At 36.2% G+C, this 27,043-nt stretch overlaps 1 protein-coding gene across 2 annotated transcripts in view; it reads left to right on the top strand.

Annotated features, from left to right (window-relative positions):
* Nucleotides 1–23,605, top strand: part of si:ch211-57n23.4 (immunoglobulin superfamily DCC subclass member 3) — a 45,970-nt gene extending 22,365 nt beyond the window's left edge. Inside the window, exons 4-14 of one of the 2 annotated variants that reach the window (XM_044139153.1) lie at nucleotides 1,531–1,661; nucleotides 4,861–4,998; nucleotides 5,127–5,285; nucleotides 8,833–8,998; nucleotides 10,529–10,779; nucleotides 10,863–11,027; nucleotides 13,695–13,883; nucleotides 17,017–17,130; nucleotides 17,237–17,363; nucleotides 21,210–21,321; nucleotides 23,008–23,605. In XM_044139153.1, the coding sequence (XP_043995088.1) occupies nucleotides 1,531–1,661; nucleotides 4,861–4,998; nucleotides 5,127–5,285; nucleotides 8,833–8,998; nucleotides 10,529–10,779; nucleotides 10,863–11,027; nucleotides 13,695–13,883; nucleotides 17,017–17,130; nucleotides 17,237–17,363; nucleotides 21,210–21,321; nucleotides 23,008–23,082 (1,627 nt within the window). In that variant the 3' untranslated portion in view covers nucleotides 23,083–23,605. Of the gene's footprint in view, nucleotides 1–1,530; nucleotides 1,662–4,860; nucleotides 4,999–5,126; nucleotides 5,286–8,832; nucleotides 8,999–10,528; nucleotides 10,780–10,862; nucleotides 11,028–13,694; nucleotides 13,884–17,016; nucleotides 17,131–17,236; nucleotides 17,364–21,209; nucleotides 21,322–23,004 lie in introns of both variants that reach the window. The other variant, XM_044139152.1, reaches the window with a different exon arrangement.
* The last annotated feature ends 3,438 nt before the right edge of the window (nucleotides 23,606–27,043 follow it).

Genomic DNA, 27,043 nt, shown 5'->3' with positions numbered 1-27,043 from the left:
ATGTTACAGTGGTAATCTTGAATGGTTCACACTACTTAATTAAGTTGATCCAACACATAAAAATTAAGCTAACTCACCAAACATGCTTCATGCTGAAAGAAAGCCATTTAATCGTGTGGAAATCCTTTCCTTGATTTAATTACGTTAATCCAAAGACATTTTTTTAAAGTTACATCACATTAACTGTTTTAAGACAGGACTGGGCGAAAGGGTAGAAAGAACACTCAACAATTAGAAAAGGTACAACAGAACAGTATTTTCAAAACCCAGCCACCTTACTGTATTTTCATGCTGTAGTTTTTACAGCCATTTGTTACAGTGCAGTTCTTAAATGTCAGTAGTGCCCTGCAGAGAAAAACAAATATCTATAGTTTAATGTGAAACTAAAACCGCTTTGAAGTTTGCCCAGGCACAAAACAGTAATGTCGCATTATATTCCATACTCTCGTGTGATCCCCATGATCTCGCTAGACCCTCTTTGGAGGGAGCTCAATCTGACCAAATTGAATCAAGTTATCTATCCCGTGATTTCCCATGATCTCGCGTGAACCCACGTGATATCCCGTGATCTCACTCGTCTTCTGCACAAGATCAGTCTGACTATAATGAATCATTCTCAATATGATTAAATTTCATAAACGTTAAGTTGTTGAATTTCTTGTTTATCCAACATGATTGTACCACGTTTTTTTAAAAAAAAAGAATAAAGTAATTTAGAAATAAATACCATGAACACAACTCAGACATTAAATATCACATAATCATTAGGTATTATAGAAACTAGTCAGGTTACAGAAACATTCTGAACAGCATTAAAAGTGGTGCCAACCTTTCTGTAAGTCATCATAACAGGCTTCAGTCACCAACATGACTGAAGAAAAAAAAAAGGCAGCCAATATGTCATTATTTAGTGTATGTATAGAGACAAATATTGTGGCTTAGCTTTGATCGCATAGATCAAGCCACAGGTACAGCACAGCCACTCTCCCTATTATGCCATCTACAGCCAAAAACTTCAAGAAAACCCAGCTTTGACTTTGCTAAATAATGTTAACTCAAATGTCCTTCAGATTTTTCTGACAGTGCTAAACTAGCATTTCTCAACTGGGGACGGTACCGCCTCCCGGGGTCGTTCAAAGGGCGGCAGGGGGCGCTGGCAGAAATTTTTACAAAGGGGGGGCGCTGCGAATCCTTTGTGGGGAGTTTGCTCGAAGGTAAACTTTACACTTTATATGGACAACAATACCCATTTCGACTTTGAGCAACTTTCTAAAACGGTGTCGTGTAATAATAAAAAATGGATAATGGACAGAGGGGCGCTGACCCAAAAAAGATTGAGAAACACTGATTTATTGTATTTAAATGTCTGATTTCAACTGTATATCTGATTTGATTCACATGTGGATAGGCACATCCTCATCAAATGCTTTTAAAAAGAACAGAATGAACTTACAAGAGTTTTATTTTCACATTTCTGAATTGGAAGTAATAATATTAACAGTTTGTTATATCTTGTGGCTTCCTGTCCAGGTACACTCTTCTTCCAATGGGTATCCTACAAGTAACAGGTGTAAGGAGGGCAGACACAGGGATTTTTCGCTGTGTTGCCACCAATATTGCAAACACTCGTTACAGTCATGAGGCCACACTCAATGTTACAGGTACGTACACAACACTTGTGATTGGTAGGATTGGTCGGCAACCTTTTCTACTCAAAGAGCCATTTGGGACCACCTCCCAATAAAAAGAAGGCACTTGAAGCCACAACCCGTTTTGACTTATATATATATATATATATATATATATATATATATATATATATATATATATATATATATATATATATATATATATATATATATATATATATATACGTACAAAAATCAATACTATGTTGCATTTATGAAATCAACGAACTGCTGCAGAGAATACAATATTTTATTTCTGCTTGTAACAAAATGCCTTTTACACTTTGTTGATGCTCAATTTCAAACAAAATACCCTCTGTCTATTTGGGTTTTTGTATTTAAGAAATAAAAATCAAAACTTACCCAACCTGCACTGAAGGAAAAAATAGATACAGAATGCTAAATGATAAAATATTATCCCCCGGCACTGAATGAACCATGCAAACCAAAACATGCGCAGTCTGCTTCTGTGTTCCATCGTGTGTGTGCGGTCACCTGTCCTCCTGAATAAAAAACCCCCCAACTATTTCACTTAACAATATATAATTATGTATTTATATTTTACTGTTATATTCCAGACAACCACGCACACATATGTAAAACAATAGATAATTAAAATATTTATTTTACCTGGTCAATGTGATTTTTGCTGAACCTCGCCGCACAGCGTCTTCATGTCAGGGCTGTAAGATGTCACCTTCATCTTCAAACAGGAGCGTAAGCTGACATCTGTGAGGTGTGAGCGGTGCTTGTTTTTAAATAAAGTTCATGTTGGAGACGACCTGCTCACAGATGTATGTGGATCCGAAGATTGCAAGGACTCCAAATGCATACCTCTTCATGTTGATGTAGTTGTTGGGGATGGCATTCCATGTTTCGAATACAAGTTTGTCCTGTTTGGGAAGGTTTGCAACTTCGCTCCATTTGTGATTCTGAGCGAGAACGGCCTTCTGAGGGCACACATCTTCAAGATCAGCTGTCAAACTCTTGAACTTTGACACCCAGATGTCTTTGTCGGCGACGTTGGCCAGTTCCATCTCTAGATCAGGTTGACTTACACCTGGAAATGCAGTCATATTTAACAGGGATGGATCGATGCTTAGAGGAGTGACAGGGAAAGATAGAGTGTTTTTTTCCTCTCTGAACTCACAGAATCATTTCCCAAATGATGCTTATACAAGCATCATTTGGGAAATGATTCTGTGAAATTCTGTGCAGTCATTGCAGATTGCAAATACTGCGTATTTATCACATTCCCACCAGTGATGGCATAGTTACTTTGAAAAAGTAACTTTAATCGGACTACTGATTGCTCCTTGAAAAAGTAACTTAGTTATATTACTGACTACTTGATTTGGAAAGTAACTAAGTCACATTAAAAGTAACTTTTTAGTTACTTTCAGCAGCTGCTAACAACAACGCTCTGCCTCCTGTGAAAATCACATTGAGCTTTGTCAATACTTAATTGTAAGTTATTTTATAATGGTAACATCAACAATGTGTCTCCACTGATAAGGTTGAACTGAAGAGGAGATTGTAGAAAAAAAAAAAAAAAAACGTGAGTAATTTGTGTGGTCCACTGTTGTCTGGAAAACTTTAAGAAGGATTTTAAAGCTCCCCTCCCCCCAACCCTCAGGTTCTGTGTTACGGCCCTGCATTTGGTGACAAAGCGAACAGAGCTCCTCCTGCAGCTCCACGACTCAGATGGCTGCACAGATTTGTGACACTTATCTTAATATTAATAATTATAGTGGCGTTAAGTTGCCATTATAATCATTGCCAACTACGGACACGTTTATTCGTGGCTGTTTTCACGTTTATTGCGCTGTTCATATTAGTCTCGATGTTTGCAGTTTTCTGGAGCGCAACGCGAAGCTCGACGTCATTCAGAGGTAATATATTAACTTGACATTAACAAAGACACAGCGGGACGGATCATCATTGATGGACAAGGAGAGACTGACTAAAACTACCTTAATGACGGACAAATTCTGGGATTTATTATGAGTCTCTGCTTATTCCAAACCCAAATGAGTAACTTCATGTTCAAAAACGAGCCCAAAAAGGCGCAACCCGCCACTCATTAAATTTGCAAGCGACTTTAAAAAAATGAAGCCCAAAGCCGCTTATAATAATCGGACTTGGCGACAGAAACTCAAAATAGTTCCAGTTTTTCCACCAACAAAATGCGCATCTCCCTCCATTGTTTACATTAGAGACGTCGGTCACTCGACAAGATGCGTCGAGGAAATACGATTAAATAACAAAAGAAGATAGTAACGCAAAAAATGATTTTGATAAGTAACTGTAGTCTGACTACTGGATTTGAAATAGCAACGCGTTAGATAACTCGTTACTGAAAAAAGTGGCCCGACGTCAGTAACGCGTAACAAATTAACGCGTCACTGATTCCCTTGTTGGTATTCTCTCAAAGAGGGGAAGTGATGCGGTGCGACTAGCTGTAAATCCTTGGCCAACACAGTTATCGGCGGACATGACGTATATTTTGGGTGCTAAAAATGTTCAAAACTTTTTGTTTTAATGTTACAAGTTTACCATAATCTAACTATAAAAATCATTTTAAAATGATTTTAATTTATAATTTTTTTATGATTTAATTTTAATAAAATATTCTATTTCCCAAAGTCACTGGGAGCCACAACAGAAGGATGACACGAGGCTCCGGAGCCATTGGTTGCTGACCCCTGATCTAGTGGATCATGGTGTCATGGCGAAAGGAATAATGCAATAATGGTTGTGAAAGTATACCTGTTGGTTCTTACCCTGACACTCAGACAATAATTATGCAGATGAGTTATTAACTTATTTTTTCTATTTACTCTGATTTTCTTTCTGACATATTATCTACTGAAAATGTTTTACTCGTTTGCAGATCAGAAAACCCAGGGATTCAGGTTTTATATTGAACGTTTTAAGGTTTTGTTAATGATTTCTTTCTTGAAATGTTTGACTAGGAAACTTATCCAATTTGGAACATTCTGGATTATAACCCCAATGGAGTGCATCAGTCACAATCCATTGATAACTTGTCAGTTCTATAACTGCAATATTGCCAGATGATTCATATACGCTACATAGTATACAACTGTGTGTCAGTGTTTTATCTTAACTCATATATATTTTTGTTTATTGTGCTAACTCATAACATAAGGTGGAGCTCCTAGAATCTATAAGGAGCCAGTCATCCTGTCTGGGCCCCAGAATCTTACCATCACTGTCCATCAGACTGCCATTTTGGAGTGCATCGCCACAGGAAACCCTCGGCCCATAGTTTCTTGGAGCAGGCTAGGTACCTTTGGATTTCTCAGACAGAATTCATAAGAAAGACTTCTGCTAAATAACAAATTTTTTTAAATGTAGTTTCACACAACATTTCTTTCGCTCTGTGTGTGTGCTCTATGTGTGTGTATCTGTCAGATGGACGTTCTATTGGAGTGGAGGGTATACAGGTACTCGGGACGGGCAACCTGATGATCTCAGATGTTACCCTCCAGCACTCTGGTGTTTATGTGTGTGCTGCCAATCGGCCTGGTACCAGAATGAGACGCACAGCACTGGGACGCCTGGTGGTACAAGGTGAGACCACCATAAAGATGTTGGAATCAGAATTCTGGAAACCAGGGCCGGCCCAAGCCTTCATGGGGCCCTAAGCGAAATGTTTTTTGGGGGCCCTCTATTTCTGCTAACAATGTGAACCGACTGGAATCAATAGTTAGAATATTAGCAGGTGACCACATACCAGTGGTCACCTGCTAATTAACTTATAGCCTTAACTTATAGCCTCTCTGATAGTGCTGTTTACATTATATCCTATGTATATACAATATAGGATACATTTATCGGCCAGTGGATTTCTGGGCGCTGATTTCCTTAATTTTGGGGGATCGTGATCGGCCGATACTTACATGTGAAGCCCATCTTATCCACTGATCTTATTTTTGTCAGCAAAGCTTTAAAAATCAGCCTCTGTCCTCTTCTTGCTCTTCAGTGAAAGGTTTGACTGACAGACCAGGTCAGGTCTGAATGTTTACAGTAAACAATATTCACCCCACTGTTACCAGCTCAGTGACTTCATTGCTATATTTAGCGACATTTCAGACAAAAAAAATTGGTATGGCCAAAATCAAACTCGGCAGGTTAGGCTTTTTAAAAATTGGTAACTGGGTTTAGCCAGAAAACTGCAATCAGTGCAGCCCTACACACATATTTATGACATTCTATGATTAAAATAATTTAACTTAAGTGTAACTCCAATAACTAAAATTTTTATTTACACCAGATGAGTTTGTAGACTGGTACCAGATTGATTCTGAGCCTTCAATGATTTTAACAAAAGTTTTACATAACTTATAAGTTGATGTAAAAATATAGTTTGTTTTAGCCACATAAATGATCAGCAGCAAACAACATATCACCAACTACAGCTTTACATTAAGTTCAAGATATACCTAGGGCATATAGTGTATATTCTAGTATATATTCAACTAATGTTTCAACATCTATCTATCCGTCTGTCTGTCTATATCTATATATATATATATATATATATATATATATATATATATATATATATATATATATATATATATATATATATATATATATATATATAGATACATCTATCTATCTATATCTCTATATAGGTATATATCTATATCGTATATATCTACCCCTGCCCTAGGTGCATCTTGAACTTAATGAAACATTCTAATAATCAATTAGATTAATTAGATTTCTTAGCAATGTAATTTATTTTTATCACACATAAGAACATGCTAAATACAACGTATTGGAGGTGACACTGTGGATAACTTCATTGAAGAATAATGTTACATACTACAGGTAACTTTATGATACTATTATAAATGTTCTGCTTTGACCACACAACAAGAGGTTCTAACTATTGAACATGTTCAATCTCTTTTCATTGAACTTCTTTAATTCTTTTTATATTCTATTTGTAATATACACAGCAGTTTGAGACTAAAATGTGCATATATGTAGATATGACACAGTCAGGGGAAATGCTTGATTTAATTCAGATAGAGAAGTTTGGGGAGAATGGTTGGTGTTAGCAAAGTTCACCATAGTATGAGTTTTTATTCAGTCACTGAGTGGATGTTCACAGTCATGGGCCGGAGGAAGAGTCAAACAACAGATGGACAGAAGAAAAGGAGGCCAATATCTAGATGTTCAAAGCAAGGCACAGCCGGGGGTGGCAGGGAGAAAAGAATATGGGTTAAATTGACCTTAACCTCTGACCCTTGACCCTGAAAGAGGAATTATGCAGGAAGGGAGGAGGTGGTGCAGTCAAGACAGCCAGATAGAAAGGTAGTAGGACAAAGGAGATCTGGTCTACAACAGGAAGATGGATCACATCCCAGTGGTGAAATAAGGACAGCTGGGCTTGCATCACTATGACAGAGTTTACAGTTTTTAGCTACTTATCAATGTCTTTTATTATTCTGCTTTACCACTTTGTGCATTAAATGCTTCATACACACTACTGTACTGCAAACATATCAGGCTAGCAGGACACAGAAGGATGAATTACAACACACTTTCAAGGTGACACAAATTACATTGTGTATTCAATATATTTCCATTTTTCAAGAGTACATGGCCAATATACTATCACAGAATTGTACAAATTGTTAATAAGTTTAAACTTTACAGACAACATGTAAAATTAGCACGATAAAAAAACAGGTATCCATGTATCAGTCTGTTTGTCTTTGTTTTAATGCTCCTGTATCTGTAGCCAGATGGCAGCAGTTGGAAAAAATTGTGACCGGGGTGTGAGGAGTCTTAAAATATTCTTGGCCTTCCTGATATACATAAGAAGCATATTCACCTGATAGTATACTAAAAGGTATTTTAAGAACCCCCAACATATTTAAAATATACTTAAATTTATTATTTGTTTCACCAGGTAACAGTATGTAAAAGAGGTTTAGTCTGTTTTGTGAACTCAATGTACAGAAGATTTTGCTCAGCATTTGTAACATATATTATCCATCCATCCATTTTCTGTTCACCCTTGTCCCTATTGGGGTCGGGAGGGTTGCTGGTAACTCTTCAGGACAGGTCGCCAGTCTGTCGCAGAACGTATGTTATTTATATGAATATTAAAATGACTAATTAATGAGTTAATAAAATCAGAAAAAATCTTGGGTTCGATTGCTGGAGGGAGTGGCAATTTGTAAAAACACACTGAGCAAAAATTGGGTTGCATTAGTAGGAACTTTATTTTGCTGTTAATCCAGGCTGCATGATGGGACTGGGAATGATTGATTAAGCAAAAAAAAAATCCCCTTGATTTTTGGAGACAGAGTTCTCAAACAGTTTTTATGTAACCTGTTATTTTGGGTCATATAAAACACCCACATGTGTTTACCAGAAATGGTACTGGTTGAAAGAACTGGTACCAGACATTTTGAGTTAATCTTGTTTGTGATACTTGCAGGGTGCTATCAGAAACACACAGAGAAGCTGGGGTCTCTGAGTCAAGGATGATGTGGCAGCCAAGCACTCATTGTGTTTCTGTACGCTACAGTTTTGACAGTTCTTTTGTTGCTAGACAGTGATTTCCCATGTCTCTTTGACATACCTGACATATTTTTACAATATTCTTCCGTCTTCATCAGAGATGACACAGGTGATGATACAGCTAATAACAGAAGAATTGCAAAGACTCTACCAGCTGTCCAAAAGCAAAGACCATCGGCTGTTGCACTTTAGCTTAAATAAACACAAATAAAACCACCGTCAAACTTGAGTGTGTAAGGACTTATTTCCTTTCCGCTCTTTGCAACATGTCTACTCATATCTGAAATATACTCACATGTTTAGTGGTTTATTGAGGCGTATTTTTTCCCCTTTGATTCTTTTGCTTTAACTCTCTTGTCACTGTTTAGAATATACAAACACTGCAAGCAAAAGAAGAAGTTTAAAAGTATAGCAACAGGCCTTCTCATAAAACTCAAAATCAAACATTCAGAACCTTTACTCTTTATAGTTAGTCAACTAATAAATGCCACCTTACTGACATATACTGATATTTCTTTTTATTATCTGCATCTGGTGTAAGCTGTCTCCCTTTGTCTCCACTGTTCCTCTTAAGCTCCACCTGAGTTCCTACAATGGCCACAGTCAGTGTCCAGACCAGCAGGGGGCAGTGCTGTATTCACCTGTGTTGCTCAGGGTGTCCCTGATCCCCACCTAATTTGGCTGAAGAATGGCAAAGTCTTGATGCCAGGACAAACTGTCAAGCTGACAAATAACAACAGGTAAGGAGACGGTGGCTGATGTGTGTACATTACTCACGGTTTTATGTAGGTTTTAGTAGTTTTATGGATCTTTGCATTGGATCAGTTCTCAACCAAGGCAAATCCAGAATTCAAAGACCGGGCAAAATCAAATACTGTAGAAAAAGCATTTTCACAAAAACAAATTATTAGACAGTGTCACAAAATTATCTGAGGAGAAGAAGCATTAAAAAATTAAACGAATGTAGTTTTTTAAATCCCATGACATATAAGCTTCTATGAGTTTAAAGAAATGTATGAAGATGGAGTAATATATCATTTTAAAATTTTCCATAATATATGTTATTGTTATGTCTTAATGGACAACATTGCTTTTGGGTATTTTCTTCCTGTTTCAGTTTTTTTTACTCCTTTTTCTGCATACATAAGTGCAATGAGATACATTCTGTTTTGAATCATAAAAGATCCTGCCAACATCTTTGGTATCAGTGCTATTATTTATTAAGGCTTCTGAGAAAGAAAATCAAAAAAAGAGATAGTAGTAAAAAATGCAGTGGGTCACAAACTCCATCTAAAATAAATATAGTGTCAAATGCATTATATATATATATATATATATATATATATATATATATATATATATATATATATATATAAAAACCTTCTCACCCACCGCGCGTGGTCTTCTCTCTTTCTTCCTCTGAGCTCGGGTCCTCTACCAGGGGCCTGGGAGCTTGAGGGTTCAGTGCAGTATCTTGGCTGTGCCTAGGACTGCACATTTCTGGACTGAAATGTCTGATGTTGTTCCTGGGATCTGTTGTAGCCACTGCCCCAGTTTGGGGGTGACTGCCCCAAGGGCCCCGAGGGCCCCGATGACCACAGGCACCACTGTGGTCTTCACCTTCCGGGCCCTCTCCAGTTCCTCCCTTAGGCGCTGGTATTTCTCCAGTTTCTCATGCTCCTTTTTCCTGACGTTGCAGTCACTTGGTATTGCTACATCCACCACAACGGCTTTCCTCTGTTGTTTATCCACTACGACAATGTCCAGTTGGTTCGCCCTTACCATCTTATCTGTCTGGAACTGGAAGTCCCACAGGATCAGGCTCTGCAAGAAAGTTCTGGACATTTTAAATGACTCTTCACACCCTGGCCATGGTCTCTTCCAGCTGCTGCCATCAGGCAAGAGATACAGAGTAATAAAAACCAGGACAAATCGCCTATAAACAGTTTCTACCCGATGGCAAACATGACACTAAATTCAAAGGCATAAGAACTTCTGCTCTTAACATCACTCTGTAAAAAATGTAAATTCTGTTCACTCTGTGACACCTCCAGGCGCTGCAACCATCTTCTGATGTCTATTTATTTCTCGTTTTGTGCTGTTTGTTTCTTCATCTTTTTCTGTATATATATTTATATTGTGTGTTGTGTATGTGTAAATAACCTGCACTTTAACTCGAGTCAAGCACGGTCTCAATCTTGTTGTAATCTGTTGATGACAATGACAAATAAATCTTATCTTATCTAATCTTAACTTATGTTGTTTTGCAGTACATTAGCTCTGACCCGTATAAGCTCAGATGATGAGGCTATCTACCAGTGCATCGCAGAGAATAGTGCTGGTACTAACCAGGCTAGTGCCCGTCTAGCTGTGGCCCAAGCTAAAGATCTGCCTGCTGCCCCCCAAGGCCTCATGGCGAGTGCTTTGACCATCAACTCCCTGCAAATGACATGGAGTCCTCCGCCCATCAGCATCGCTGATAGCATCATCGGATATGTCTTACATATCCGCAAACTGGGCGGTGAGTGCAAACGCAAAATTTGTGAAGTCTAAGTCTTAATAGGAGCATGTTTGCAAATCTGCAACTTTATCATTTTTATTTAGAACCTGATCATATGGAACTGCAGGAGGCCATAAGTAAGGACACTTTTCAGCACGATGTAACCAACCTGGAGCCTGGCACAACCTACTCTCTCTATCTGAAAGCCTACTCTTCCTTGGGGGCAAGCCAGCAGTCCAACAGTGTGATTAAAACAACACTTGGCAGTGGTAAGAACAAGGAGCCTTGATGAAGTTATATTGTAAGTCATACTAATTGTACACCTATAAAAAAAATTCTGCTCTATTTACTTAAAAATTAACTCATCTATTTGCATAATTTATCTATGTTGATCAAGAAAGGTTGTTCTTTGTTAAGGTACTTACTCATTTCTTTACATGAGACATAAAATCCAAGTGAAGTGCACACAATTTGTTAAGTAGATTAAACTAAACTAAACTTTGCTGAAATAAATTAGCAAGTGTACTATAAAATCTAATTAGTTCACTTCACTTAAAATGTTTTTGCAAAATCATTGCCTCACAAAAAATCAGGTTTTTAAAATATAACACTTGATTGAAACAGTTCCGGGCTCCTGCCTGCTTTTTATTTGTTCCTCTGCTCAAACTTTGACGAAAACATAGAAAGCAGTAATAGTTTGTTCTTTTTTTCCCCAAGGCTATGTCATGAAAATAAGCATACAACTCATGGTGCAGTTTAATTGTAAATTCATGAAACTACCCAATACTGCTCTGAAAGTAGACTACATAGTAGAAGCTTTAGAGTCTACACTTTCGCCTTAAACATCTTAAAACAAATATTTGTGACAAATTAAAAAGTGGTTTAGTCAATTCCTGCTGACTAAACCACTTGTCAGTTCCTGCATTGTGGGATACCTTGATGGCCAATCGCTACTGTCACAAATAAACCTATGTGCTAAAAAATTAATGGAAGATATGAAAACAAATAGTTATGTTGTGCAACCTAAAATAACTTAATAAGTTGTTTTTTCTGTTGCTAATCATACAAAGTTAGCGGAAGTCAACTATCTCATCGCAAAAGAAAAGTACCACCTACCATTCTTTGTGTAAATTCAAATGTTGAACAAAGTTGGAAGTTGTTGCAACTCCATCTGAGATCTTCTTCCTGCAGGTTTTGCATGTTGCACTCCATTTTGTTGCATACTACATAACTGATGTACCCAAAAGAAATTACTTGTGGGAGCATATCTGCTTTGAGCATTTCCAGACCCCACCTACAAAGTGTTTTTCTTTTGTTGTTTTTTTGTTTTTTTTAAATCTTGTTAATTTGATTGGTTGTGCTGCAGCTTACACATACATACGCACAGAGTGTGGAAAAACAGATGGACGGTGTAGGTCTGTTAATGATTGAGTGAAATTAAATAATGGGGCCCACTTCATAAGTAATGTGTTTTAAGCTTTGGGGTAAAACATCAAGTCTTTTCAAGTAAACGGGTTCAAGTCCAATTCAAGTCCCAAGTTATCGGTGTCAAAGTTTAAGTCTCTGAACATTTTTTCAAGTCAAGTCTAAAGTTTTAATATTAATGACTCGAGTCTGACTCCAAGTCATATGACTCAAGTCCCTACCTCTGGTCATCAGAGTATTTAGTTTTTCAACACAGAAATCAGTTGTACAAATGTTCAAAACTTTCTCTTCAGTTTGCAGGTTTGCTTTTGCCAAAATGGGGTAACATTTGGGGATGTCCTGAACGTTAAGCATCAATTTTTAAGTAGATAGAGCAGAATATTTTTACCAATGTAAAATCGATGAGGATGGATAAAATGCTGTAAAATGTATTTACTTGAGAGAAGTTTATAAAATGAATAGCTTTAATGTTGCTTTAATGATGACATAAATTTCCCTTGATGACATAATTAGACTGTTAAGAAATGATTGTCTTTGTCTGGTGATCATCTTGTTTCATCTTAACGTATTCGAAAACCTGGCAGGGACCATATTTTAATTGGTCCCTGCCATATTAACACTAAAATATGTATGTCCTGACAATACAATGACCCATGCATTTCCATGATATAGGAAAGCAGCCTACAGGCAGCCATACAGATAAAAGAAACCAAAGTAGTTTCTTTTAGAAGTCTGTCCTTTAAGAAAGTATTTTCTAAACATTTTGAATATTCATCAAAATAATTTTTTGATCAGTTATATGCTTTGCTACTTTATATGATCTCTTAGATATTGTACAATTAAGCACAAAGGTCTAATCTACACCTCACTTTAAAATCTAATTTGTCACCTTTATTTCAAAAATTATTGAAAATCATTGCCTCAAAAAAATTAAGCAATTTCCCTGCAAAATTAGTGAGTAAAAAGACTTAATTTATTTTAAGTAAGATCAAAATCAAGTAGTACAGCAAACAGTTTATGTAACATTTTTTTTTTATTTGTGTTGACTGCTTGATACAATATTAACCCTGCTTAGAATTGCTAAATATCTACAACTTACTACTTACTAGACATGCGGCAAAGGTTGTCAGGACCGGGAGTCGAACCCGCGATGTCCGCGTCAAGGACTAAGGCCTCCAAGGATGGGGCATGCTAACACCCTGCGCCACCACAGCACGCCCCATAGATTCTTCTTTTTAATACTTGAATCTATTGGCATGTAAAAACTGATAGAGAAAGGATCTCTTTGATAAAAAAAATAAATAAATGAAAAATAAAAGATAAATATTATAAATAATAATATTCAGTTTCTAAATATGTCTTTTAAGGCTTGTGTTCATTTCAAACTCTGAATATATTTGCATGCTTTTTCCACTATTGCAATAAACATGTTATCAAGGACAATTTGTGATTTTGGTTCTTCTCAAACTTTCAAATGCTGTTCTGTTTACCTCCATTTTACCTTGATCCAGTCCCAGCCCCACCCATCTGCTTTACCAAGGTACTTAACTCCACCACTGTGCAAGTCTTCTGGGAGCTACCTGCTAAGCCGGGCAAAGTTGAGGGCTTCAAATTGACATTTCGCAGAATCCCCCTCACTGACTACCATGAGCCAATTGAACTACCTTTTCATGCCTGTGCTCACACCATATCAAACCTTGGTAAGACTTTGTGAAGATATATTCATACTTTTTGTGTGTGTGTGTGTGTGTGTGTCTGTGTTTTAGGATAGGATCTTGTGCTAAAGCATATGTTGCTGCAAAGACAGTAGTTTTAAGGAGCAACAGTCAAATTTAAAACTGTCACCCCATTCTTTTGAGAGCTTGCATGAGGAATGTGTGTACTTTTCATTCCAGGACCAACAGTATAACCACTTTGTTTGTATAGGACAACTTGCAATCAGAGTTGTACAGCGTGTAACTTTTGAAACAGTAGAGATAGCTACAATATTAAGAAGTATTTTGTAATACTTTTGAAATATTCATGTCAGAAAAAAAAGCATCTTGAGCTTCTTGAGGATTTCATACCTAAACATCAACATGTCCCTCTTTTAGCCCCCACTACACTGTAACTGCAAAATTTTATTTAATTGAAAATAGTAAGTTGACTTACTATGAAAATCAATTTTCATCAAAGTGCTATCAACACTCACTTTTACTTAGAAGTGGTAGTTGACAACTCTCTCCAACTCACTTTACTTGAGCTGGATTAATTTACAAAATGTAAGTTTATAAAAATTGTGCTTTTTTTTTCAAGCTCGATACTGCATGCAAGTAGCTATAAATGTTTAACTTGATTTTTCTTTTCTTTTCTGGAGCCATTATTTTACCTCATCTTACTCATGATAACAAGACAATCCTGGCATTTCCTTGAACAGGAGCACATTCACAAAGTAGAATATCAGAACAAGTATCCACATATCATTCTATCTTAAGCTAGGCTATATTAAACCAACATAATGTGTTTTATTTATTGCTTGTTTATTTTTGGACCTTTAACACAATTAATTGCATTTTTCTACATGCAAAAGTCCCAACTTGCAGCCCTGGCTCCAGACGAGTTTAATGGGGGACAAAATGAATCCACGTAACAATAATACTATTACTCAAGTAAAAGAAAAAGGTACAGTGCAGTAAAACTACTCTTATAAGTACCCTTTTTCCATAAAGATTACTCAAGTGAATGTAACAAGTACTACCCACTTTTGAAGATATAGACAACACTAGTGGCTTACAGGCTACTTGTTAATACGCTTACCGTGCTGTATTGACATTAGCTGGTCATCTTTTAGCTAACATTACCTGCATCCAACAGCATTACTCAGTCGGTTAGTTTGAGGGAACAACTATGCAAAGTTGTTTGAGCTTTGCTGATTTTTCTGCCATGATTCTAACACACAGCAGCAGCAGTTCTCCTTCATTTGTACACACGTGGCGGTGTGTGCAAAGGGCAAGGACTTAATCAACGCGAGTTTGTGACACGCTTTTACTGGGAAGTCCTCGTTGATGGGGAACAATTGCAATCCCCAATCCCTATCATGGGTGGGGTTAAGAGGGTTGATCATAAATCTGCAAATTATGATCAAATGTGCTGATACGTCATTGCGCCTGTCAAATTTATTTATTGCTTTTTTTAACTTTATTTCAAACAAATAACATTAACATACATAGAGGATACGCCGCCTTTCGCCCGGACCGTAGCTGGAGATAGGCACCAGCAACCCCCCCGACCCCTTTAGGGACAAGGGTGACCAGAAAATGGATGGGTGGACACATAGAAGATCTTTAACACAAAAATAAGTATCACAATGTTGTTAAAAAAATAAGGAATAATCACAGACATTGACAGTGTTGTTGTTAAGGTTTTGTAATCTTCAAAGTAGAATGAATAATGTAAAAAAAAAAAAAAAAGTTAAATAAATATAAATAAATTACTCAAATTAACAAAATCCTGCCTAAGATCAGTAGCTGTTAACAACCAGTAGCAGAAAGAATAGACACGTCATGAATCACTCTTGCCTGCTGCCGCTGACAAGATTTAGGGGGGCCATCTTGGAACGGTCTTCCACTCTTTTTTTTAGTTTTATCTTTTGCTGTAATAGACCCTTTATTATATGTATTTGAATATATTTGGCACTTTTTTGTTAAGAAAATAGTATAAATAAAAAATTGCGCATTGTCTTATTTTACAATTTTTTTAGACCAGGGGTCTCAAACTCCAGTCCTGGAGATCTGCAGTCCTGCAACTTTTACATGAGCCTCTGCTGCAACACACCTGAATAGAATAATTAGGTCATTAAGGCTCTGGAGAAATAATCTACACAAGGAGGAGGTAGTCAAGCCATTTCATTCCGGTGTTTTGTACCTGTGGCTCATCTAAAAACTGCAGGACAGCGACTGGAGGACTGGACTTTGAGACCCCTGATGTAGTTTTGCAAGCAAAAATTTGCTCTTTGTAGAGACTAATTGTGAGGGCGAAGAGAAGTTTTGAGTGCAATCATTACAAGGTTTTGAGAAGAAAGACATGAAGTGCTGCTTTCAAAATAGAAATGTAACAAAGCAAAAGTATTAAAAGTTTTGAGAACAAAAAGACATGAAATCTTGCTTTCAGACTGAACGTGTGTGATCTTGGATAATGGCAAAAGAAATTCCTCCATAAATACCATGTTTACATTTACAGTGCAGGAAGGAACCAAGCAATTTACAGGTATCCATCCATCCATCCATCCATCCATCCATCCATCCATCCATCCATCCATCCATCCATCCATCCATCCATCCATCCATCCATCCATCCATCCATCCATTCATTTTCTGTTCACCCTTGTCCCTAATGAGGTCAGGAGGGTTGCTGGTTCCTCTCCAGCTACATTCCGGGCGAGAGGCGGGGTCACCCTGGACAGGTCACCAGTCTGTTATAGATCTTAGAGGTAGATTCAGAGAAAATCTGCCTATAATCAACAGGAACCGCACCATAATAACAGCACGGTGATCTGTTTGCATAGCTGAAAACTTACACAATTGAAGAAAAATATGAAAAGGAATGACATAAAAAGTAAAATAGGAAAATACTGGTAACAATTACAGAAACCATGGAAACAAATCAAAAATCAGATCACCATAGTGAACACAATAGAAACCAATAAAAGAAGAATATTAAAACACTGGCATATTTTTCTAGGACGTGGAATTGATTTAGATTAATTAAAAACGCATAAACTCAGAGTAGCATCTTCCCTATCATTAACAGAATCAGTCACTGTTAAGGAACTTCATGTGACCCTCTATCTTTCAGAACCTAGAGCTGTGTATGAAATTAAACTGGTGGCCTACAATGGAAACGGAGAGAGTGACTCCTCCAAGAGGCTGGTGTCGCTTGCAGGGCAAGGCATAAGTGACCAAATCAATAGTGAGTGTTCAACGCAAGAATACAGACCCTTTCAATGCCATTTTTAACAGATTTATCAATCAAGATATAAAATACATCTGTTCTCTTTTATTTGTATTTGCAAAAGGTGGAAACAGGTTATGTGAGTGCAGGGATGCTGAAGCCTCTCTGGGCAGCGTCGTCATTGGGATTCATATTGGCACAGCCTGCATAATCTTTTGTGTCCTTTTTCTCATATTTGGATACCATCGCAGGTAAGAACTAACATGCATGCCATCCTTTTCTCTATTATTTAGCAGCTATTATGCTCTGTATAATTCTGTATATATTCAGAATCTGTCATAATGTGTGTTTGAAACTGGACCAAAATGCAAGCAGGAATCCAAGAGGTAAATAATGAAAAATTCCAAAAGCAACTTTAAAAAACATGGAGGAACACACAGGAGGTCGGGAACATGAATCAAATGGAAGCAACTAGTGAAGAGAGAAGGCTAAATGCCAAGAGCCTGATTAGTAGAACAATGGATTGGTACTAATTACAAACAAGGTGGAGCTATGAGGAGAAAGCAGAAGGCAGGCAGACGGAGACGGAGAGAGATGGCAAAGAGAAGTAAAGAAATTGGGGGGAATAAAGGAGAACATAAATCTAAGAGGAATAAAGAAAATCTAAACACAGCAGGTCAAAACAAAATAAATACAAAACAACTAAGAAAAAATATTTAAAATAAAAAATAATTAAAATAAAAAATAGAACAAATGTGAATCACAATAGAACAAAAAAAGTAAGAAAGTAAACAGGAAAAAAAAGGCGAAACAGTCCGGGGTCCTGACAGAATCAGAATAAGCTGGACTGGTTAAGTTTGTGTACACAAACAAGGAATGTTACTTAAACTTATATTAAATATAAATATGTATTTTTTTTTAAACATGTGGAACACTGGTTCTTTTTTTTTTCCATCTTTTTCTCCAAAGAATTTTTGTGGCGCTAGTGGCTCGTATTTTTGTGACAGTAGGCAGACAGGAAAGAGGGTGAAGAGAGGGGGGGAAGACATGCGGCAAAGGTCGTCGGGACCGGGAGTCGAACCCGCGACATCCACGTCGAGGTCTAAGGCCTCCAAACGTGGGGCGTGCTAACACCCTGCACCACCACAGCACGCCCCGAGCACTGATTATAACAGAAAAGCTAGGCACTCTGTTAAGTGATATGCAATGAGAAGAAGAAGTTTTATTTATATAGTACTTGTTCAGCAACAAGGCAGTGCGAAATGCTTTCAATGAATTAGAAGAAATACAAAAACAACATAAGCACAATAAAAGAAAAACAAGCACAGGAAAGAAAAACTACACTTTAAGATGTTCCAGTTGTTCTGGAGTTCTTAGTAAGTAGTATTTGCTAAGTTTATTCTAGAGTAGTAAGGTATAATGTAAATGTTGCAGGATTTCCCCCAGAAAACTTAAGCCTGGTGGTTGGGCCACCGAGGTGGTCCACTAGGGTTTTGTATTACAGGAAATATAAAATATTACTGGGTAATTACTTTACTGGAAGACTTTGCCGACAATGCTTAAACCCACAACTACAGCATCTTATAAACAGCAAATAAAAAAAGTACAATTAAAATAAGTATCAATTATTTGCACTTCTGTTAAAGCCAAATTAAATTAAGCTATCAGTTAGTGGATCTAAAAACAATGTAATGCTGATCACATTTAGTACCGGCCCAAGGCATAAATGACCTAAGAGAATATCAATGCTGTTAAATTTGATTTAATGTTGGTACACAAGTGATTTAATACACCCTGATGCATTCATTTCCAGCCGTATGCGGAGGAGCTGAATATTTTATTTAGTTATCTTACTTGTTTTAGTTGTACATATTAACCTTCCCTTTTTTTTTCTTTCTTTCTGTTTCCCCCCATCTATCTATTTACTGTTCTATCTTCTATCCTTAATAACTTGGGGCGGGTTGGGTCAGGGTGTCACTGTTTTTGTTGTTTCTTTTCTGGTTACATAAATGACAGTTCGACAGTCGTATTCTGGAATTTATTTGTAACTGCAATCTTGTTTGGACTCATTCACTGATGATGACAATATAGAAGATCCCAATGCCAGCGCCAACCCACACCAACTGGTCATCGTGGTCTGATCGATGATCTGGATATCATTGTATTTTGATAACTGTCCTGCAGTTTTGTTAATGTGTCAAAAACAATAAATATATCCATCCATCCATCCATCTTCTTTCGCTTATCCGGGGTCGGGTCGCGGGAGTAGCAGCTTCAGAAGGGAGGCCCAGACTTCCCTCTCCCCAGCCACTTCCAACAGCTCCTCTGGAGGAATCCCAAGGCGTTCCCAGGCCAGCCAGAGTCATAGTCCCTCCAGCCCCTCCCTCTTTAATAAATATATTACACAGGAAAAAAAAAAAGGGGGAGGGGGGTTGAATGATAAGTAGTGATGTTACGTGATGAGCCGAGGCTTCGAGGTGTGTGTCAGTAATGGAGGGGGCGTTTCCGTAAAGCGCGTATCGAAGCTTGCTTCATTTAGGGAGGAGCCAGCGATGGCGTCCCTCGCTGGAAGTGGCTCAGATTTTTAGAGTTTTGATAGTTTGGATAGCAGAGTTCGGATAATGGTTATTTAGTTTGAGACAGGTAGGAGAATATATATATATATATATATATATATATATATATATATATATATATATATATATATATATATATATATATATATAATAATATTTTAAATTTTAATTCTAATATTAAGGATACGTGAGTTTTCACCACTTGATTTAACTTGAGTTACCTTGAACTCCAATACCATCATCACACACATCATAAGCAGATTTGCTCTGGAATAAGCAAGGTATTGATCTAAATGAATTTTTTTCCCCTTCCCCCTTTATTTATTTATTTATTTATTTATTTATTTATTTATTTATTTATTTATTTATTTATTTTTCTGGGATTAATATTTAATGACTTTAGACTTTATTATTTCAGGACTTATAATTGGGTTATTTATTTAATTTGAGCTTTTTACTAATAATCTCACTATTACAAATAGGATTGGTTAGTTAGTTTTAAAGTTCTTAATTTTTATTTTAGGATTTTTAAGATAGCTGTGGGACAGGATAGGATTTTCTCTCTCTCTCTGTGTATATATATATTCTCTCTTTCTCTCTCTCTTTGTCTCTTTTTTCTTCACCTTTTGTGAAGTCATTCCCAAGAACCATAATAGACGAAAATTCAATTCATCACGTGTTAAGATACAGCTGGTTGTGATTATACACCTGGCCAGTAGGTGGTTTCATGCGCACATGAAGCTTCAAGAAACCCTGTTTCTTGGTGGGGTTGTTAATTGGAGCAGCCAGGGACTATGAAAACCTGCATGTTGGCCACATTGCAGGTTAGTTAGGTGTGGCTGCTGCTGAGACCCATGGCCATTGTAAGCAGGATTGTCTCTGTGTTAAATGTTGGAGAAAAAACACCTGGTTGGTCTGCACTATTTCTCTGCCTCAAGACTCCTCTGTAAACCAGCTGCTAAGGGCCATCCTAACACTGTCTCATAACAAACTGTCAAGACATGGTGACAGCTTTAACAAATATGGAAAAAATATTTTATATTAAAGTTTTATGCTGCAGTTCGAATAAAATGCAGCTACATAGCATTTTTTGAGAAGTCTGGATTGCTTCGTCCTATATTTTGCATGTTGCCTATCACTGTTGCTTGTGGGGAGAGACATTTCAACAATCTAAAATCAAAAACATTTAAACAACCTAATTGCATACTGTATATGGATGGTTGCATGTCAAATTCATGAGCAATAAATATTGTGCTAGTTACCAGTATTGGACCAAAGAAAGCAAGGCAGTTTCAAGCCTTTAAAATTGTGATGCTTTTGATGGGTCAAAGAGACTCAAAAAATTGTAACAGCAGCTGGGCAGGTGGGGGGCCCAATTAAATTTTTTGTCAGGGGCCCAAGATTCCTGGCGATGCCCCTTATTGTGCACACAATGTATTGCTCACTGTCAAGGACAAGGTTACACTAAGTATAATTTCCTCATTTATGGTTACTTATCCACATTTCTTTTATTATTTACAGCCTGTTCTGCAGTGAAGGGACTCAGGTCAACTGGCCCATACCAAGATTCCACGGAGGACAGAACATCCCTAAAGGGGGAACTCACTACCCCCACATGGAGTCTGAAGCTCAGGTGATTTCTTTAAAATTTCAGAGAGAATTCATATTATGTTAAGATTGTCCACATTGCATGTCGAAGTATTTATACTGATATTGTCTTTTAAACCAAGGCCCCTAAATAATAGAAAACGTTTTAAAAAGCATTACAGTTTACTTGCAGTTGTGAGCCAAACATAAACAGAAAAAAGCAAGTTTGAAATAATAAAAACATGAACTACACTTTTGTATTTGCTGTTAGTTTCAAAAATACCAAAAAGAATATTGTCAGGTGAAAATAACACAAAACTATAACATCTTTTTAACACTTTACATTCGTAACAATTTACACAGTACATTTTTTAAGAACGGCCCTTCACACAGTAACATGCAGGTTTTTGGCTCTGTGTGGTTAAGCTTGCTGTAGAGAGACACCAGAGCCAGATTTTCCCAAATTACCACTCACTAGCAAGGACCACGCTACAAAGATATAGATTTAAAGATTTATTGATGAAAGGATGAAGGATATAGAGACAAGTTGTTCTGCAGCTGGCCCTAGAGTTTCGCTTTATTATGGCTGACTTTTATCAGCCATAACTTTATCAAAATGATGGCTGAAATTTCTAAATGCAGCAGCAACCATTCTCCAAGAAATTTAAACAAAAGACATGCAATATTTTTGAAATGGGGTTCAATGATGTTGTTATGAGCACTTAGAATCTTATTTATCGCAATTAGACATTTCATTAGAATGATTTTGCAGCAAAACTGAATGAAGGCTATTGGTCAGTCAGGTAAAGGATCCTAACTGGACAGAATACAATTTCTTAAAAAAAAAAAAAAAAAACAACAACTGAATTTTGTCACTGTTTTCTCAGTTGATCAACATCATTGCCTAAAATTGTGTGCTTAGGCTACAAGTTGAAAATAACCTGTAGCCTAAGCAGGTTATTAGGCTACAGGTTAATAGCCTGCTCAATAGCAGGTTATTAATAACATTAATAATAACGCAGGTTATTATTATTTGAGACACAGATTAACTGTTTCTCAGTCAATCTGTCTCTTCATTCACATCTGTCTCAGTTAATCAGATGTGATTTTCTCCAGCTGATTAACTGAGACACTTCATTCTGATTACATCATTCAAAAAAGAAAAACAATTACCATAAATAGTAAAAAAATGAATTAGTTACAACAGCAATTTAAAATAATTTTCAGATCAAATTTCTATGGAGATTTGAGGACATCTGTAGGAAATCCTTAAGTACTAAGAGCATGAAGAGAAAGGGACAATAACATTTTGGAAATTGATACAGCTTTAAAGTTATCCAGCTGAAATCTGATAAGATCAGGTGAACTGTTATAACAAGCAGCCGTAACACGTGGAGTTTTGTGTAGTAAAACAGATGTTACTTGGTCCAGAATACAGAAACATGGAAACAAGTCCCCTAGCATGTGAATATCTTTTATTTTTAGTACACTTACTACATAAAACAGCTCCCTGGTACAATAAGTAATTGAAAACTGCTCTGTTTGTTTCAGTGCTGTCATTTATTGTTTTTGGCGTTTAACAAAAACTGAATTTAAGGGGCAGACATGTCTGATAGACATGCCATTGTTTTAGTTCTTGAATGCAAATGGTTGTATGACATGAAAAAAATCAAATAATCCAGTTTATAACACTTTGTGCTCTCTCTCTTGTTGTGTCTCTCTATGTTAGCAGATGGTCTGTCCTCCACGTTGCCAAGTTATAATCGAGCAGAATCCGACAGGTGTTTCTGGCATGGGAACTGGCTGACATTAGTCAATATTACCACTTCATCCTCCTTTATTTTCTCCCCTACACTTCTTTCAATGCCCAGTTTAAAATTGGTATATTATCCAAAAACTTCAACTAGTTATGTGCTCATTTGTAGACTAGGATATATCCTGGTCATTTATAAGCCTGAAGCCAATCTCTACCTCTATCGCAGACCAAAGCTTATTGCCCTTATTGTTGTGCTGTTGCACATGAGCTTCATTCTCTGTTAACTTGCCTGTGTGCTGAGAAATTAGTGTTTCTCCTGATAATGACTTACGACAGAATTAAGTTTGTATTTACACCAAAGACATGTCACTTTTTCACTAGAAGTCTGCTTCATAACCAAAATATTCTAGTCTACCAATCTTTGGTGAAAAACTGACATGTCATGATGTGTACTACAGTTTAAAACCCCAAACTGAAACCAAATTTTATTATATGGCTGAGACTATATGATGTATGTTGGGACAACATTCCCTTCTAATCTAAAAGCAAAACAGTGGCCTCTGGAAACTTTTTGTTGTTGGGTATGATTGATTAGAAAATAGTCTCATTAGTTTAAAAGCCATTTAGTATATATATATATATCCGTATTAAAAAAAATCTCAGTAGGCAAGTGTTTCCTGATTTGTTTGACCCAAAAATAGGGTTAAATGTATTTTAGGATTTTGTCCAAAGAAAACAAAGTAAATCTGACACACTATATGTATCTCAGTTAGCTATCCTACCAAATAAAGCTAGTAATTATCAATTCTTTTTAACCAATGCCAGTTATGTGCCATGCCAGTCACTTACCTATCCTGTCCAGATAGGATGAATACCATGGGAACCATATAGTGTCTTATTGCACCAGATTCTCACCTTTGCAACCTCTTGGATGCTAAATATTTACTTCAACTCAAAAGGCACCAGAAGCTGTTCCATGTCATGGAAAACATGGATTACCAATAATGCTCTGAGATACTTTGGAAACAACAATAGTTTTCCATTAATGTTTTTATCTGGAAAATTATTATTCCTGACATCACACAACCTACTCCAAACTTCAAAGACAGAGTGTGCACCTCTAGAAGCTTTAAGGTGAAATCTACCAGAATGCATGAACAAAGACTGTCACCAGGAAAGCCTTTCCAAAAAGAGCTATGAAAAGTTGAATTGTATCCAAAGATGTAAACATTAGATTAGTTTTCTATTTGTTTCTATATACAGTATATATATATATATATATATATACACACATTTTACTTTCAGTTTTCGGTTGTTTATGTTTGATTGGTGTCACATAACGTCCATATGATTGCTTTAACAGAAACTAAACCAAAAGATCTCTGATTTTTGATTTATCTACATTTTATTTCCAATTGAATATTTTCAAAACTGTTTTAAAGGTAGTCCAGTTATCAGACATGACACTGTTTTCTTGATTCAAACATTAAACTTTTTAAAAGTGACTAGATGTTAAGATATTGCATATTTCTAAAAACCTACTGCATAGAACACAAAGGAAAAAATATGTTTAAAGTTGTTGAATTATTGCCAAATATTTGTCTGTTGTAAAGAAACATGCAACCAAAAAGTTTTTTATTCATTCAGAGCCTTTAGTTTGACACATTCGCCTAACCAAAGCACAGAACACTGCATACATGAATGGGTCAAACAGATACCTCTGAAGGGCAACAAAATTGTAGAAGGAGGTGTTTCAAAGAACAGATGTAGTTGGTAAGTTCAGCAGTTTCCCAAGAAATAAATTCCTCTGTCTGTGTCTCTGTCTGTCTTATTGAACATGATAGGAATGTTTAACCATCGCACCACTCAAAAAAAGACTGATTCTTTTTTTGAGTGGTGCGATGAGTCAATCTCAAGAAGGATTGTTCATCTTTTGAAGTAAAGACAGTTATCCTGGATACTGACCAAATGTTGTGAACTTTTTTATTAAAGAAAAATTACAAAACATCTCTAAAAGGTGTTCTTACTAAGTTTTTTGGCATTAGTAAAAAGAAATACATTTTGTAATTATAACTGCAAGAGAGATTTGGTCAAATTTAACTTCAGTAAGTGAAAAAAATGTGTATGTTTTATTCTGTGTATGTAAATATCTAGTTTTTACTATATCTGTCTATCTACACTTGCTTAAGAGCTGCCTTATTGCTTTAGAAAAATATTCAGTATCTCAAATGAACCATAGTTTAAGGACACAGCCATAGGGTCTTAATAAAACCCTAAGACCATCTTTATGTCTGTCGTCTGTCTGAGGTTACGCATTAAATTAAAGGCCTTTCATCTGTTCACCTTTTGAATTAAACCAATGTGAAACCAAAAATGAATTTATGTAGTATGAAGAAGTGTAGCTTTTAAAAGAGTGGTTAAAATGAAAACATGTTGCTTGTGGTTCTTTTCCATGTACACTTCATTTCGGTTGATCTTTCCATTTCCTTTGTTGTTCACAGAATATCTTTGCACAGATGTTTTCTTTCAATGATTTGTGGCTTTCAAATTTATTCTTGGAATTCTGAATGTTTTGTTGTAAATTTGCTTTAAAGAGCAACATATCTTAAAAAGTTAAATTGTAGAAAAGTAGCAGGTGGCAGGTGGTGTTAGTAGGAAATAAAGCTTTAATTCTCCCGCTATATGTTTTCGAATACTTACTCATGTAAGTTTTGTTCATTAAAGCTTTAAAATTGTAAATTAGTTCAGCCCATTTATGTTACACATTTTGCATATACATATTACATATTCACTAGAGTATAGACTGTCAAAGAACTTGCCATTTTTCATTTTTGTTTATACATTTGTGCACATTATGTGCATTTAAAGAACCCTTATGACACAATGACCATATTTTTCTTGTTTTTGTCTTCTTTTTTCCCCTGCAATGGTCAAGTTTTAGCTCTTTAAAAGTGATTTTGGTGCATAAATATTTTATGTTTTATAAATAACACCTACTGCAGTCCCAAACTTAATTGTAAAAATAAAATGATAATATTTAATTTAAAACATCTAAACAACATCTCTTTATGTAATAACATATTTACAGCTAAGATGTTGTTGAGTCTCTATTTCATGTTTAGCTTTATATTTTGTAATCATAATGTATTTATGATCAATAAAATAAATTCAGAACCTAGACCCAAAAGCACCCATAAGCACTGAATAAAGAATAAATAGATCATAAAATATGCAAATATTGCTGAATAAAATTCAATGCAGCAACATTTTCTCCAATGTTTGCTTTTAAGAGCTCATTGTGGTTAAATATCCCCTTTTTGAGTTTACACTGAAGCTGTTAAAAGTGGCAAGTTTATTGTTTTGAGTTTTGTTATAGGATTTTAAAAGAAGAAATAGACCCCGTGTAGTTTTGGTCAAGAGATGGCAGAAAGTGACGTTTCAACATTTAATTCCTTCCATACTTGTTGGTCTCTGTATGAAAACATGATGTATTTGGATGTCTGCTTTATCTTTTGATTTTGTTCTGTGGAACAAAATCCAACATGCCTAAAACCAAATAAAGATATTTAGATTCATTAATATGTGTTTTTGATTTATTTGTTTGTTAAAGAATGTAAATGATTACCTCAACCAGGGAAAAAGTGGCTCTTAAGTCTTAATTTTAAAAGTTGAGAAGATTTTTTTTTTCTATATAAGATATTCCTAAATATTCTCATGGCTTGTCATTGGTGTGTCAGTATGACCGACATACCCAAGCTAGGGAGGTTGGCACACTGCTTGCCTTCTCTGTGAGATCTACTGATAGGAACAAAGTGTATGTTGATAGCTTCTGTGACATTCTCATTAAATCTTAAAGGGAAAGTATTATATGTTTTCTAGGCACATATAGGGCTATTTTATAGCACAATCAAGTGACTGTTACTTTCACTTGCTATAAAAATGCTGTGTGTATAACATCTTTTCATAAGTCTTTGAACTTAGCACATGCAAACACAACAAGTAGTTCCTTTTC

The sequence above is a fragment of the Gambusia affinis genome, linkage group LG14 (assembly GCF_019740435.1).
Source record: "Gambusia affinis linkage group LG14, SWU_Gaff_1.0, whole genome shotgun sequence".
Lineage (NCBI taxonomy): Eukaryota > Metazoa > Chordata > Actinopteri > Cyprinodontiformes > Poeciliidae > Gambusia > Gambusia affinis.
Note: the sequence above shows the minus strand (reverse complement) of the source record. Positions and strands in the feature narration are given on the sequence as shown.